The sequence below is a fragment of the Eleginops maclovinus genome, chromosome 22, assembly GCF_036324505.1.
Source record: "Eleginops maclovinus isolate JMC-PN-2008 ecotype Puerto Natales chromosome 22, JC_Emac_rtc_rv5, whole genome shotgun sequence".
Classification (NCBI taxonomy): domain Eukaryota; kingdom Metazoa; phylum Chordata; class Actinopteri; order Perciformes; family Eleginopidae; genus Eleginops; species Eleginops maclovinus.
In genome coordinates this window covers 9093025-9109954 of record NC_086370.1, presented here as the reverse complement: position 1 = coordinate 9109954, position 16930 = coordinate 9093025, and the positions used below count along the sequence as shown (strand labels likewise).

Sequence of the window (16930 nt, the reverse complement as noted above, 5' to 3'; positions counted from 1 at the left end):
CCTGCTGACATCCAGAGAGCTGAATCTGCCCCAGCCGGCCTGTCTGATAGCCCTCATCGTCTACTTCAGTGGGTACTCTGAAGCCATGGTGCCACCAAACCCCCCCTGCACTGACTGTCAGACTACCTAATGGGACGCGTGCGGCTGCTTTGGGGGGTCCCATCATTACAAAGTGTCTCACCCTGAACCCCAGCTCCAATCTTCTCCTCTGCTACTAGTAGCGGCCTGGCAGTTTGTTCCTGTCTGTCACCAGCCCCGTGCTATAAAGCCTGTGTTATCTGCAGTGTTAAGTGCAGGCCACAGACGGAGGGTCAGCTTAAAGTGAGGCAGCAGAGACACCCTGTCCCGCCTGGCCCCACTGCATACAGGAAGCGGTGCTGTGTTGGGTCCCTCTGTCTGGCCAAGAAGCCTTGCCTTGGCCAGCAACCCAGGCGCTAATGCAAGAAGACACTCGCCAAAATGAGACTCTAATTTCCCCTCAGGGCTCAGACGATCCCTCTGGCCCTTGAGAATCAGACTGAGGATTTGTTCGGAGTGATTTGTTTTGTCTTGTCCCCCCTAACCCTGTGCAATTCCCTCACTCAAGTTCTAGTTCTCTGCTGCCAGAGAAGTGAGGCCACCAAATTGGACATTTAAGAAAAGAGGCATTAAAAGACCACAAGCCCTTAGAGGATTGAACTCAAAATAAATGGGAAAAAGCGCAACAAGTCACCATTTATCAACACAGAGAAGCAACTTTTGTTGGTATTTCTCCATGAAAAAGTATCAGTAGGACGAGTTGCAGCCTTTTGTAGAATGCAAAGGTTTTAGTATGCCTTGTTCATACTTTGTGATGCCCGTAATCAACTGCCAAAGGAACTAATTTTGTGTGAGTGAGCAAGCCTCTTAGTGCGTCACGTTCCCAGACCTGTAGCTTAATTCCCTTTCCAACAGGGGTTTAATTGAGTGACTAACATACACGCAGTTAAAACCCTTTGAAGACAAACTGCCATAGCTGACTGCCTGAGAAATCTGTTGAGAAATTAAACAGTGATGCATCAAGCTGTTTTTCTCTACTGCTGAGATTTGGAAGATAATAAAGGTGCAGTTTGAACTCTATCGCTGTGCTCAGGCTGTTGTGTTTAACTATAAAGCGCCTCGTGAAAAATAGCTTGGCTGTTATAATCCTCACCTTCAAATTGTTTAGTCTGGATTTTACTGACTCAACTATCATAATGTGAAGAGGAGTGGGTGTTTTGGCATAACTGTATTTTATGTGTAGCCTCTAGCAGAGTTTATGATTTGTCTTTCATTGATTAAGGTGAGAAACTACAAGCAAAAACAGTGTTTCATCATGCACTAAACAATTTTCAGAAAAGGAGAAGAAAGATGCTAGTGTTTAATTTACTATTTGTATTTATGTCTAGATTTCTCATAAATTCACCAAAAGTTAGCATGACATTATGCCTCATGTTCATAACCAAACACAACATTTCAGAAAAGTCATATGAAATATGAATGCCATCATATTTGTTATTAATAGAGGAAGTGTCATGTTGATAGAAATGAGTTAAGCGGCCCTTTTTTATTTACCCCTGTAGGCTGTTTTCTCAAAATGTGTTTGTTTCTGATACTGAGACTATAAATTCTTTATTCTTATTCTATACATTTTACTCAGTGGTTTGTTCATATAGCATAGCCTGATCTAAACCTTATACTCTTTCATGTAAACAAACTAAAGAATCCCCTTTAACCTACTTTATCCGGATATGTGCTAATTAAAAAACAATAGGTAAGACAAAGGCTCATTTGCAAATGTAAATACCTTTCAGAAACTCAACCAATAATCCCATGCAGTCCCTATGTCAGGTTTGTTGAAAAATTAAGTGAACTAAGTAAGCATTTAAAAGTTTGTAAACCATGTAAGGTTTCAGATGAATTGTTTTAATTAGACCAAAACACATGGTTTCATTTACTGTACAAGAGTTACAATTCTTAATATTTTACACACACAAACCAAATTCTCCTGTCTCATTAATCATCCAACGTCCACTAAGATTTATCTTGTGACCCTTTGGAGGTGTCCGACCCCTAGGTTGAGAACCAATGAGGTATAAAATCTGAATATAGAGTCCTCAAGCTGCTAACACGTTAATCCATTAACGATAAAAGTGTAATGTGGATAATATAGTGTTATACATGGGGTATGCACAAGTAGTCTACATTTCTGACTTTTTCAAAGTATTGAAACTGGTTTCTACCAATACAAGAAGAGTAAAGGCTGTTTGAAAAACACAAACAGGGTTTTAAGAAATAGTCCCTCTGTGTCCTGGTTTATGTTTGCTGAAATAACATTTTAAAAGCAGCTGTTGCAGAAAGAATAAACTAATGAATATCTAATAGACACATACCACTTTCTGAGAGTCAGAGCCAGTTGATCAGTCAATCAATATTAGCCTATATAATATATATCACTTATTATTACCTGGCCTATAAATAACCTCTAATTGCTCTTAATACGAGCCAACACGTGAACGCGGTGGCAATACTTGGCCATATACGCAAGTGAAACATCACGTTAATAATTCTTAATTAATGGCATCTCATCTTAATGAGGTGCACTACTGCGTTCCGTCTAACGGGTTATTAATAGGACTCACTTCACTAAATATAACCCTCCACGATCGTTTGTCATCGCGTCACAACAAGCAACATTATTCCGGTGTGTGTGGTTATTTTTCACTGCGACCGGCTTGGATGAGTGGTGTCGGGTTTGGGGCTATAAATGGAGGGACGTACACGAGGACTCGACACTCATCCAGAACTGAGTCTGCAGGTAAGATATTATCCTGTCAGCACTAATTCTTCAGATTTCACTGAACGTGTGTGTTCCTTAATGGAAAATTTAAACATTTGATTGTACATACTCTTAACTTTATGTTTTACCCTCAGCGTCAAACATGACTATTTGGTGCAACTTGTGCAGATGTCATGTCACATCCCCGTGCACCTCTCATCCTCTGCCCGCGGATCAGCACAGCTCCTTCTGCGGGAGATTCAGGTCAGTGACTCTCCTCCTCCTCCTTCCCCTTCTCCTCTGTGCTCCACGTCCTCTAGTGGCTAAAATCAAGACATGGCTGTTTGGAAAATTAAGACCCTCAACTCTGCTGCTGCCTGCAGCGCCTGCACCGCGGGGAGCACTTAATCCCGTTTTCTCCTGTCTGCAGACTGGTTACTTAATGTAATACAAAGTAATGCAACATAATGATGCTGTAGTGCATTTGAATCAAAGTAGGTTGGATAAAATAAGAATTCTTAATCAGCCTGGAGAACATCACCAGCATTGATAGATCGCTTGGTAGGCTATTTCAGTTTTTGCTTTTGTCTATTTGTTACTTTATGCTTTTATTAAGTTTACCTCAAAGTATAAACAAGTGCAAATAACTCTAAAATGAGCAATTGCATGGAATAAATAGAAAACGTATTGAAGGATTAATAGAATTATACTGAGATTTAAAAACATGCCTGTGAATTTAATTTGGATTTTATAATCCCTACTTTAAAGCTTGGTGCAGTATATGTGAGTATCCCTCAAACAAAATCCAAATCAGGATATAAATTACATAATTTTATTTGATCATTATTATTATTATTATTATTAGGCTGGTGGGAGACAAACCATTTGTGGCATTTCTGTGTCTTCATGACGCCTGCTCTGAGGACACCCACTCTATAAGGCAGTGAAGGCAGCAGCAGAAGCCCAGCCTCCCTTTTGTGTGCGACGCCCACGCTGAGGTCTGGCAGCTATAAAAGCCCCAGGCTCTCTGTGGATGGACCCAGACAGACACTGATCACACAGACACACTCTATTGAGACACAGCAGCGGTTTCCATAGGAACCCCCTGAGGAAGATACACCAAGCTCAATAACTTTTTGTCTTGATTTGCTTTTTCTCTTTGGAGACACACTTATTTTTATGAAATGCAAGTGTGGAAGTAGACAAAACTTTGGCTCCTCAGCTTTAGTTTTCATCAGTTTTTCTTCAAGTCTCTGACCTCAGTTACCATGGTCCCTCACAGATCCACCAAAGGAGCGTCCAAAGCCCGACGGGACCAAATCAATCATGAGATCAAGAACATGCGTGCTCTGCTGCCCATCACCCAAGAGGACCAGGAGCGTCTCTCCTACTTACACTCCATGGCTGCCATCTGTGCCTACATCCGGAAGTCTGTTCTTCTCCAGGGTGAGTTTTCACACTTCAGTCATTCTTTAATATCTTTAAGCCTCTTAATCTGCATTCAGCCTGCACCGCTGCCAAACTAAAAGTTTGCAGTGCTGCAGGGACCGTTTCAAAGATAAGCTGTGACAACCTGCAGAGATGCATGGAGTGTATCCGAGGCTGAACTCACTCTTTTCTCCCTCAGGACTCCCAGCTGGAGTGAGATCACACTGCTCGGTGCCACACGAGGCCTTCCTTCCAGCTATGCACGGCTTCATCCTGGTCACTACTGCTCAGGGGAGGCTGGTCTACGTGTCACAAAATGCATCTGAATATCTCGGTCTTTCCATGGTAGGTCCATTTTGAAATCTTATGATCCTTTAGTTTAATCTACATTTGTTTGTGTTGTATCTAATGGTAAAAACGTCTTTTTCAGATAGATGTGCTCCAAGGAGACACTTTGTATGACATGGTCGAATCCTCAGACGTTGATTTTGTTAAATCTAACCTGGACATTGACAGCAACTCATCATCAGGTAACTTTAAAGTCTTTGATATGTTTTAGTTCTTTACTGGCAAAATTGCCTCCAAATGCCTGGGGTACTTTAATAATCTAATTCTGGTAAAGTCTCTAAAAATCCTTTCGTTGCATCTTTCTTCAGAGAGGAGCTTTATATGTTGTATGCAAACCTCCAAAGCCTTCAAGCAGCAGCAGGGCAGCTGCTGTTCCATGCTGGTGAGAGGGAGCTTCCAGTCTGTCCCTCAGCCTTACCCATCCTCCTCTATAGCCTGTCCCACAAACCAGCCTCTGTTTGTGGCCCTGTGCACCCCCACAGTCGACCGCCTAAAGGGCTGTGACTCGAGCTTCTGTCAGAGCTTCAACAGTGTGCACAGACTGGATATGACTTTCACTCAGCTGTCAGATGGGTACAGTACATTCTTGGATCCCCCTTTAAACAGATATAAAATGTAAATATTATTCTATTAGTGACTAACAAACATTTTTCGTTCCTTTTGTTTTTCAGTGTTTTTTATTTTTTGGGGTATTCAGCAGAAGAAATGAACAGTCGATCATGGTACAGCCTCATCCACCCTGAAGATGTTTCTTTGAGTGCAGCTTGTCATAAAAGTTTAGGTAAGTTTACAGGAAAAAAGAAAACTTTCCAAACACAGAACTTTAACTTTAACCATATATAAAAACGTATCTCCATTTAGAGCAAGCATACAGTAGTATTCACTTCTTCTTACTCCCTTTTCAGACATAGAAGACTTTATCATGTTGTTTTCGAGAGTTTGTGATGATATACAATAAGACCTTTAAAGATGGAGCTCTAATTTCATTGTCTGCATGTGATATTTAGTGTGATTAATAATCACAATTTTGTCTTTCCTATTTCCTTCAGTGCAAGCAGACGAGGGCTTCCAGGTAGAGGTGGTGCTCAGACTCCAGTGCAAGGATCTGTCCTGGACCTGGATCTACACCCAAGCTAACAAGGACTCTGAGAGCCAGACTGTGAGCTGCACAAACTTCATCATCAGGTATGACCCACTTACATTTATCAGCACACCTGAGATGACAGTTTAAGAAAATGTTTTTAGAAACATCAACCTAATAAATTGTTTTGCTTTTGCAGTGAAACAGAGGCCAGATTTCTTCAGGAGAAAATCTGCAGTGATGCCTTTAGGCCCTCCTCCCAGCAGGGGCCCCACTCACAGAGCCCCAACACAAAATGTTTTAAAAGACAGAGGACATCTAACAGCCAAAGCGAGGAGCCAGGTGCCAAAGTGAGGAGGGATTCGGAAGGAGACGTTTACTATGTGGCGTGCGCTTACTCCCAAGGCTCCCCTGTTCCCCTGGGTGACAGTCCTTCTCTCTTCACCCCCCCTTACAGCCCGGCCTCCTCCAGCTCCCCGCTGCAGCAGGAGGAGCTCAGCCGTGACCTCCTGATGGATGTGCATGGATACACAGATCAGCTGCTGTCCTCCCCTGAGTGCTCTCCTTCCTATTACTCCTACCCAGAGGCACACCTCACCTGTCACCAATCCCCCACCGACTCCCTCCCCGCATCCGCTGAACACACCTTCGACCAGGCATCCTTCGGCGCTCACTCCCCGCTCCCCTCCTCGTCTCCCACCTATGATTTCCGAGCGTGTATGGCTGAAGCTCGATTAGTTCCAGATTGCCTGTCTGTGTCGGACATGTGTGAGGGCTCAGTGGACTGTGCTCTGCATCAAGATGACTTCGGCCTCCTCGAGCAGCCACAGGGGGGCGGCATGGTGCAGGTGCATCATGTCCCTCAACATGTGTTGCCCACACATTCTGGCCTTCTCACCCCCAACCAGTCTCCCCCATCGACAGACCCTAACCATTACAATGAGAGGGAGCAGGAAGAGATCAGTATTCTGGCTCAGCAGATTTCTTCCCTAGCAAGCAGCTTTTCCATGTATCAAAGCCCGAACCCGCTTCAAATTGTGGCCCAACCTTCAATCGCTGACACCCTGCCCTCCACCTGCGACTGGCACCATCACCATACTGTCCCTTCAGACATTCCTCTGAAGCGCGAGATGGTCCTGGATGTCGCCGTGTTTGACAGCATCCTAAAAGACCTGGACATGGTCCCACCAAAAAGCACCACGTCTGGCCCTGGGGTTGTACCATACAACTACCAGCAGGGCTTGTTGCATTGCAGGAGTGAGCACCATCAGCTGGTGCAGGGGCCCCTTAGTGTCTCCCCAAATACCGCAGAGGAGCCCCTACCTGCAGAGCAGTTTGCTGCAATGGATCCCTACAGTTTGCAGTTGGGACGCCATGACGAAAACACTGGGTTGCATCAACTCAATCACTATATGCAGAGTGCACTTCAGCAAGGTGAGTTATACCAAATAACACAGCACTTATATAATGATTTACTCTGATATATTAACCATACAGATATTATAATTACGTTGAACTCAAGTTAATTCTTTTTCTTTTCAGATGGTCTTACTGAGGAAAACCTGTACTGAAATAAGTCTGTGACTTACTGCACTACCACTTGTATGACATATTGTCAGGGCTGGATTTGAAGATGAATGCGAGGGAAGACATTTAAAGGACATCTTTGCTGAGACACTGTTTCCTCAAAACAATTATTTCTGAATGTAAAAAAGCGTCTGAAGTAGATCATGCGCTTTTCAAGACTGCAGCTTTGTCTTCATTTCTCCACACTGCTGTCGACCGTGTTTTATGTTGTGCTGATGTCTCACATTTTATGAAAAAGGTACTTTTTAATAATGTGTCTGACAACGCTTACATGCTGAAATGGAGGTATATTTTTCTTCTAATGCTGAGTGACCACAGTTTACTATCGAGCACTTTATCAATGTCATTGCCAAATGAATTTTATAAATGCGAAGGCATGCCGATTTAAAGGAGTATATATATTATTGATTGGAATTAGGTGCCTTAAAAATCTGTAGTTTGATATCTATGACAGTTTTAATGTCTTGTTTCTGCTATCAATGCTTTATGAATGCATAAAAAAGATACTGATGATTGTTTCTCATAACACCTACCTCAATTGTACATCTAAAGACATTCCAAGTGTGAATTTCATTATTAAATTATATTTAATTAGAAAAAAAAATCTTGCTTGATAGTTCTGAAATGTTTTTTATTAATTCCACTTTTGTTTTTTCACGGCACAGGTACGCACGTGTTATCACTGCAATTTGCTTGAAATGTTTCAATGTAAATAAAACAAATAGAAAATGAATTTAAGTTTTGAGTCTTTTAATTATCTTCCTCCATCTACATACACTAATGCCACGCTTTTACAGTAAAGCAGCCATTAGACTAATTATATAACACAATACCACCTTTTATACAGTTCGCGCCAATATGAACAATTTGAAATAAATGAGACAGTGAGACCATTTGCAAGCACCTTTTTTAAATACTGGTTAATTTGGCTAATTGGGGGTATTGAAAGTTGTAAATGTTTTCATTTTTTGACATAGTAGTTTCTAGTAGAGACATAGTATGTAAGCCCAATTTTAAAACTCTCTTTATAAAAGTGTTGGGCTTCATCAGCTTCAGAGGGCTATCTGCCTCTTAGCTGTTAAATGCTCCACTATTTTCAAAATGAACTTTTTTTTGGCACTTAGTTTTCTCTTGCTGAAAATAGCTGCCAGCTGCCTACTGTATGATAACACTGTTATATGAGGGTGGTAATAATAAACCAGTATTAGGCTGCAAAACCAAATAAATGACCTGAAAAAATTCCCCAAAACTGAACACATTTCATATAAAAAGTTACACTTTTAGAGATTCTTAAAACAGACATTGAGTTGTGCAACTTCAAATACAACAGATTTGCTCAATATCATACTGTTCTGACATGGACTGGCAGTAAATACAGCCAGAGTAGAAATCTTTCCACTAGAAAGCAAATTTCTCTGAGGTACTTCAAACAGTAATATATAACAAATGGGTCTGCTGTATTTTTTACGTGCACTTTCCCTGCATCTTATCCGATTGCAACGTCCATCGAGCTCTTCAGTGCTTCATTGATTTTACATCTCGTGGCTGGTCATACCAATGAGAGCACATAAACTGTATACAGAAGGAAATCAATTACTCTTTTGACAGGTGAGCACAGTGAATGCATACATGAATAGCCAGAAAAAGCAGCGGCATCAGGCCAAGAATGGGAAACAAAGAGAGGGCACTACAGTCATGCTGCTGGTGCAGTGTGTGTCATGCAGCCTCCATGTGATTCTCATGCGGGTTAATAACAGCCACTAGATGGAGTAATAGCTCCAACAGCCTCCCAACATATCCATGTTATCAGTATAATATTACTTAAACAAGCTTGTAAAAAAGTGGAAGAGGAGCATGCGCCCATGTGAGCAGAAAAAGGGCATCGTTGGGTTCGTTCATGAGCAAACAGTCCAGATGCCTTGTCTTATCCATGGAGACCTAATTAAGAATGATGTCTGTTGAAGGGTACAATGGCAGATAAAGTTCCTAACAAGTCCCCACATCTGCTGTGCTTCAGTCTTTCTGCATCACTCAATGTTACCCAGGGTGACAATAATTTGCCCCAGGCATGGCGACACCATGGCATGGCGTGGCACAAAGTGTTTGTCGCCGCCAAAGAGATGGCAGAAGTCCACCTCCTCACTTCACCTGGACAGGCAACAGCCATGTGTCTTTACAGATTAGAGAGCATGACAGTTAAAATACCTTGGCAGTTTTCTGTAGCTGTGGAAACATGGTTATTATTAGATCAGGCGTGGTGTTTCACTTAGAGGTCAGCAGTAGTAGTACAGCAAATCAGTGGATGGTAATGTGTGACACCCTTAAATGGACATGTCATATTTTGGAAAATTAATTGATTGGTATTTTCCCTATTATACCCATATTACACTGTTATTACACATTAATAGACCCCTATTACAACATTATTACACCTGTATTACACCCATATTACTCTTTTAGTATAGTCATCTTACATTATTATTACCCGTATAACACCATTACTATACGCATGTTACACCCATGTTACACTGTTATTCGACTCTTATTACACCCATGTAACACTAATATTACACCCACATAACAAAATTGTAAAAGTAATATAACACCCTAATTACACTGTTATTACAGTTATAACAGTAAACCCATATTGCACCCATGTAACACCAGATTAACCCCACATCACACCATAATTACCCATTTTACTCATGAGCACAGCCTGTCAAATAAATGTATCGCCAAGGACACAGAAACCATTTGAGGGTTAATACATGCATGAATGTAGATCTCAAGGAAAGGGTTGAACAACAACATACAAGTGTATACAGATAAATTAAATTAGGAATACAAACACACTTCATCTCTATAACTTAGTGTAATGTATCTTTTAATTACACAGATTGGATTCCTGCCTCCCTGATATTAAATTAAGATGAAGTGAGATTAAATTAACAAAATCTAAGCCTCAAAGGAATGGTGAAGTATACTGTAGGAGTTTGCCAGTGAAAGTGAGTGATGATGCTATATGATTCATATCTGGGATCAGAAGGGGGCTCTGGGGGTAAAGATGATAGCGCACAGAGGAACTGACAAAAGAGAAACACCGGCAGAACTGTCATCCGCCCTACTTCTATAGCTCTTTCTGTGCTTTCGCAGGTAAATGGCTGGAGGGCGGATGGTGAAGGAGAATCAGGACAGCTTAGCAGAGCAGCTCATGGATTGGATTTTTTTTTTTCAAATCCGCGCCTCCAACAAGCAGAAAGGTATTCATATACTGCCTCACCGGTGGCTTCTCATAAATGATTACCTCATTTACTTGCAAAAAAACCTCACAAATTGGAAGTCACACTGATTCCAGACAACAGGGCCTCAGGTGGTGCTGCCCTATCTTTGTTTATGTACCGGCTTCATGCTTTTATTGTCACTGCAACTGGGATTGAGGGATCTATTGAAAGCTTATCTCAGGTATACATTTGTTTTGAAATAGAGGAGGATGCGTAAAGCCAGAATGTGTTTTGTTTATTATTGCTCCGGGATTGTTTGGCAGATGGAAGCGGTGACACAGACGAGAGTCGCCAAGGTCATTGGAAAGGTGTCGCATGCTGTCATGTGGGGGACCCGAGCTGATATTGTATGTTTAGTGAATTCTTTCTCTACACTCAATGAGCAGATCCTCGGTGTGTTATCTATTTTTCTTTAAACGTATAAAGCAGCTCACAATTGTTTTTGACTGCATCACATTTGCATCTCTATAACATTGTTGTCCTACTTTTCAAAGGAATCACCTGACTGGTGTTGGCTCAGTCAGTACACACTGACACAGTAATTGGGTTAAACAAAAAGACCCGAAAATAGACTGCAGCCTGTTCCTTTAGGGTCTCTTCTGTTAGCATGCCTGAAACAATGGCTCTGATTAAACACTGGATCCCAGCCATGCAGAGTCAACATATCCCCTTGATATTCACAAGAGAAAGGCCAGCCAACCAGGGAGAAGAATGCAAACGGCAGCCTAACGGGGGAGCGCACGTGTATGAATATTTTATTTATGTTTAACCATTCTCTCAGGAAGGAGTTTGCTGCTTACGGCAAAGCACCTGTTCACAAAACACAGAAGACATTGCATCCTACTGTGTCAAGGTTTGCCAAACACATTATCCTTTGTTGATAGATGTTCATGTGTATTGAAAAATAATTCTCTCATTTTAGACTCTCCATTTTGAGACTTGAGAATACGTGTCTGGATGTAGTATTTTGCTTTACAGCAATTCCAAACAGATTTACAGGGGTTAACGTTTAAGTTTTTTTTTTCATGCAGAAGCAATACTGTATTTAGGGAGAAAGTCTATCAACATATTGTATTTGTACCCTCCATAGGCTCAACCTGCAGCATTCAGAAAATCAATGCTGTGTGCTGGAATTCCAATTCACAGCAGTATGATACAGTTTTATATTTTGAGCGCCTCTGTTGTTCGTGTAATGTCAGTACTTAAAGTAATTGGTGAAAATGGCAGTGATTACTAGTGATTACCCGCATGTGGTAGAACAGCCAGAGGTGCATAACATATACCGTCCATATTCGGGGAATTCATCATAAACATGTTTATCTCTCCACTTCTGCAGTATCCCAGGGGCCAGCACAAATAAATAAGAATGGAGGGCCCAGAGAGGTTGAAAATGATTAGAAAGCAATTAATTGGATGCTAATGTAATTTAATCCATCAACGAACAGAATCAAATAAAAAGAGATTCACAAAACAAATATAATTGATGCATAGCTCATTTTGAAATTGGTTTCAATACCTTAAAAAATGGTGGAATGTGTAAATCAATTTTAGGACCCACATTTGTAATTTGGAAACAGCTGAATATGTATTCACATTGCATTAACCAATTTGTTCTGTTAGAAATAATCAATATATTGAAACAGAACATTAATAACTGATAAACCTCAGAAGGATTGCATAATAGAATATCGTAGGTGAGAGCTTCATGACATGTGACAAGCGGCCAACAGGATCCAGCCCCCCGCTGACTCTTATTTTGAAGTTGTTTATTGTATGACCGGAGAGGGGTGGTTCTATAAAACATGTTGGTATTGTGAAATCGATCTCTCTTTTGTTCCGGACCGCCAGACAGTAACTACTGATGAGCTCCACTCAGTCAGCGGCCTGTGGACGGGTTTACCGGGCTATTTGAGCCACAGCTGTGAAACTTTTGTAAAACCTACTGCTGCATCCTTTTATTAAACACTCCTTTTAAAACTTATAAGAGGGGCTTCATTTCGTTTCTTTTAATCGACTCCTGGGCTTCGAATAAAAGAACATTTCATACAGTTCCCTTAACCATCTGACAAGTACTTCTTCACTTACCTACCGTTGATACACCTTTTGTTCTCATACAGCAGTTAACAATGATACTGAGGACAGATTAACTACCTGAACGCTTAAGTAATGTTTGAAAGAATGGCACTATGCTTTCAGAAAAAGCTAAACAAAAGGAACTCCTAATTTCTACAGCTGAATGTCACTTTATGAGGCTGAAAAGAGGATATGCAGGCAGATGTTATCATCAGCTAGCTAGCTAAGCTAACTTTAGCACCACACATTGGTTTGAAAACGCTGTCTCTATATTCCAGGTGGTTTTGTCATTGTGAAAGGATAACCTGCTTGGTTTGTCTTGGCCTTTAAAGCAGAAAGTGACACTGTTGCTTCAAAGAAGGCTCGAGATGTGTACAATATCATACTCTTCTGACAAAGTGAACTGGCAGTAAATACAACAGGAGTGGGAGTCTTTCCAATACAAAAGAAATGTCTCTGAGGTACTTCAAACCAACCATGAGGAAAACTTTTGGTAACTCTAAGGACAAGACAAACTCTTGTGGTTTCAGAGCTGCCCAAAATATACTCAGTGTGTGGGTGATCTGAGATGCTGCATGAAAGCTAAAGAAATAAAACGAAAAACAACATCCCACAGTACTCTGACTTAGATTGTGTGAGATATTCTGACTGTGACATTATTTACATAAAATGATATAGTAGCCATACAGTAAACTCCTCCATATGTACACTGCATGTCACTGCATCTATCACACCTGTTTGATTTTCATCAAATGCATGATAGCTACACATAATGACAACATTACAGAATGACCTTCCACATATAAAAAAACATGCATTAAAATGGTGTAATAGTTAATAAAATGCAGTATATGTTTACAAAACCCTAAAACACCTGTTAAAAAAAGGTGATGCAGGCCTTTTCATTTTGGTACAGTTACATTACTTTAATACCAAACCTCGTAAAAATGATGGGTAATGTAAAGTGTGTGTAAAAAAGTGTCCTATCCAGGTGCAGATTCCAAGTGCATTAAAATGATATTAAGGTCACATGCATGGCAGAAAACTGCTCATTGTGTAAGATTAAAAACCCAACAAATCATTCAACCTCTAAACGCTTTCTTCCTCCAAAGAGAATCTCAGTTCTCTCACAGAGGTTCATGGGATTTTTGCAAGAATAGTGACTTTCCAGAGGAGTTGATGGATGATAGCGCTTTTTTTTTTAGTTAGCCAATGATTTCAGAAACTCTGAATATAACTTTTGACTCTACCATGGTTAAAATACACCCTGTTCTTGTGGCATTGAAATCTCTGGCCTCAGGTTCAAAATACCCTGCAAACCAAAAAACTAATTTTGTAGCTAACAGCCAGAGTTGGTAAAAACCAAATCAAGAGATAGAGTAAATACTGGACTTACATGTATCAGGTTGACAGAAATAAGGCCATGTAAGTTTTAGATGCGTTAATGATAAAAGTTATGTCTATTGCCTTTACAACAATATTCTTTCAGATCGAGCCCACTTTGGAATGCACTTTGTTCCACTGTGTTGTAACCTTTCATGTGGCTCTGTCTTTGGTTTTTGTTTTAAAGCACTCCATGAGTCATTGTTACTGGATTCAATATGACTCGACTAGCAGGAGTGTAAAATGAAATATCCTTTTTTTCTTCTTCTGTGTGACTGTGCGTGTGGGCTGAATGGATGCTTGTTTAAAATTCATAACATATCATCAGCCCCTTTCAAAGCTCAGTTAGCTTGGGTTTAGCCCTCATTGATAATTCTGTCAATGCAACTCACTTAAAGGGCACAAGAACTCCACTCATGCACAACAGAAACAAAATTCACTGCAACATTTCGTTCCATTCTTCTTGCTTTAAAAGGATTTAATCATCATTGTTCAACCATTCATTACCAAAGATGCCTCTTTGGCATCTTTTCTTTTGAATCATTTAATCTTCACATTCAGACTTTTGCCACGTAATCTTTTTCTTCATCAACATCAGAGTTGAGATATTGCCTCAAGTTGGAGAAGAAGGAAAAAAGTTTCATTTATGAATAAAAAATTCTCCACAGGACACTTGGAAGACTTCATTATTAACACATATGTTATTTAAATATGAATAATTCTGAATAATGTCATACGGTTCGGACGAATCAAAATGACAGTTAACACAGCAGGGGCAAAAGTCTTTCCACTACAGAGGAAATGTCTCCCTCTCGACGGTAAATCAAACCAAGCAGGAAGAAAAGTTTTAATAACGCTACAAACAAGAAAGACTTGTACTTTTTGTTGGGGGGGGGGGAATAAAAAGCTGCTTGAAGAAATAAAAGCAGTGATGTAGAAATATGAGCAGTACCTACATGTCCCTGCACACCTCAATGACACTTTTTCATTTTTTAAAGCAAAAAGGACACGCATTCACGTGTGGGGTATTAACATTGTTTGTTTTCTGTTGGTTTGTGTGAAAAACATGTGCCGTGTGGCGGTGAATGACATCCTCAAAGTGCCTTTGTAAACGTACAAAGCGATCCACATAACAAGATCATTGTACAATAAGATTTATTCATGATGAGCTACTTCATCTTCATATTGTAGCCAACGTGTTCCTGCATGCAGGTATAAAGAGTATTGAAAAACATTACCATGGAGATTGTACCTTGCAATAAATACAGGATTGTTTTTAATGAAACAATATCTGATATTGACTGGATCATGAGCTTCCTAACGGGCAGATCCCAGGCAGTGCGGATGGGGAACATCACATCCTCCACCTTGACCCTCAACACCGGAGCCCCTCAGGGTTGTGTGCTCAGCCCTCTCCTCTACTCCCTGTTCACGCACGACTGCGTGGCCACACACAGCTCCAACACCATCATCAAGTTTGCTGACAACACGACCGTCATCGGCCTGATCACAGACGGCGACGAGACGGCGTACAGAGAGGAGGTCAGAGCCCTGACATCTTGGTGCCAGGACAACAACCTCCATCTCAACGTCAGCAAAACAAAGGAGCTGATTGTGGACTACAGGAAGAGGCAGAGAGAGGCACACACACCCATCACTATCGACGGGACTCCTGTGGAGAGAGTCAGCAGCTTCAGGTTCCTCGGGGTAAACATCAGTGAGGACCTGACATGGACACATCACACCAGGGTCATATCCAAGACAGCTCGACAGTGGCCCTTCTTCCTCCGCAGGCTGCGGAAGTTCAACATGGACTCCAGGATACTCTGCAACTTCTATAGGTGCACCATTGAGAGTATCCTGACTGGCTGCATCACCGCCTGGTATGGCAGTTGCACCGCCCTCAACCGTAAGACTCTACAGAGGGTGGTGAAAACTGCTCAGCACATCACCAGGACGGAGCTGCCATCCATGGAGGACCTCTACACCCAGCGGTGTAGGAAGAAGGCCGGTAGGATATTAAAGGACCCCCATCACCCCAGCAACAATCTGTTCTGTCTGCTGCCGTCTGGCAGACGGTACCGCAGCATCCGGACCAAGACCACCAGACTCAGAGACAGTTTTATACCACAGGCTATAAGACTGCTGAACTCCTGAGCTCTGTGAATGTCTACTCACATCTGTTTATAGTACACATATATATATATATTATACACATCTGCCATACATATCTGTTTATAGTACACATATCTATATATTATACATATCTGCCATATACATCTGTTATACGTAATATATGCATCTGTCCATACCTCCTCATTTAACAGTGTAAAGTATTTAAATACTTTCAATGTATTCCACATATGTATATATTTCACATCCTTAAATCTTTATTGTTGTTATTGTAAATATTCTTCTCTCTTTTTGCACTATTTTATTTATCTTATTTGCACCATGTATGTTGAGTTGCTGGAGGAGCATGGGACATAAGATTTTCATTGCCAACATATATGTTGTATATGCTGTGCATATGACCAATAAAACCTTGAAACCTTGATACTGTTGAAAAAAACTACTTCTAATACTTTGCAGAAATGGTCAGACCTGGCAAGAATAAAAGAGAAAAGCTCCATGAATGTTCTTGCTTTTGCACAATCAAGGTAATCTCTTGACTTTCATTAGCATGGAATTGGCAAGAATTGTAGGGAACAATGTTCATAAAAAGCGCAGTGCTGAGAGGTTTCTGTCACAGTTAAATATCATTGAGGCTAGGAAATGACTTCTGATTTGTTATTCCTGGCTTTTTGTTTATTGGCACCTTTTATCCTTCTCTCTCTTGTTGTGTAACTCAATCATGTTACATTTTAAAAGACAAGAGGATACAGGACCAATCTGTTTTGCTGATCACTATTTAGCTCATTCCAGCCCACACCATGAGGATGATTGAGGACAGCACTGCTCGGGTGACAATTT

At 40.9% G+C, this 16930-nt stretch overlaps 1 protein-coding gene across 3 annotated transcripts; it reads left to right on the top strand.

Moving 5' to 3' along the window:
* The first annotated feature begins 1487 nt into the window (after window positions 1–1487).
* npas4l (neuronal PAS domain protein 4 like) lies at window positions 1488–7887 on the top strand. Of its 3 annotated transcripts, XM_063874939.1 has the most exons (10): window positions 1488–2815; window positions 2932–3040; window positions 4059–4222; window positions 4404–4549; window positions 4635–4734; window positions 4861–5125; window positions 5224–5333; window positions 5602–5737; window positions 5833–7067; window positions 7176–7887. In XM_063874939.1, the coding sequence occupies exons 1-10, from the start codon at window positions 2575–2577 to the stop codon at window positions 7202–7204; spliced, it is 2535 nt and encodes an 844-aa protein (XP_063731009.1). In that variant the 5' UTR covers window positions 1488–2574; the 3' UTR covers window positions 7205–7887. The 3 variants fall into 3 exon arrangements, with proteins under 3 accessions (XP_063731009.1, XP_063731010.1, XP_063731011.1); XM_063874940.1 differs by having other exon boundaries at window positions 1488–3040; XM_063874941.1 differs by lacking the exons at window positions 1488–2815; window positions 2932–3040; window positions 4059–4222 and having other exon boundaries at window positions 4403–4549; window positions 4639–4734.
* Window positions 7888–16930: the final 9043 nt, after the last annotated feature.

Coding starts and splice junctions, on each gene's coding strand:
- npas4l (XM_063874939.1), top strand. CDS start 2,575: ATGGCATCTCATCTTAATGAGGTGCACTACTGCGTTCCGTCTAACGGG. Junction 4,735..4,860: donor TGACAGCAACTCATCATCAG/GTAACTTTAAAG, acceptor ATCTTTCTTCAG/AGAGGAGCTTTATATGTTGT. Junction 5,738..5,832: donor TGCACAAACTTCATCATCAG/GTATGACCCACT, acceptor TTGCTTTTGCAG/TGAAACAGAGGCCAGATTTC.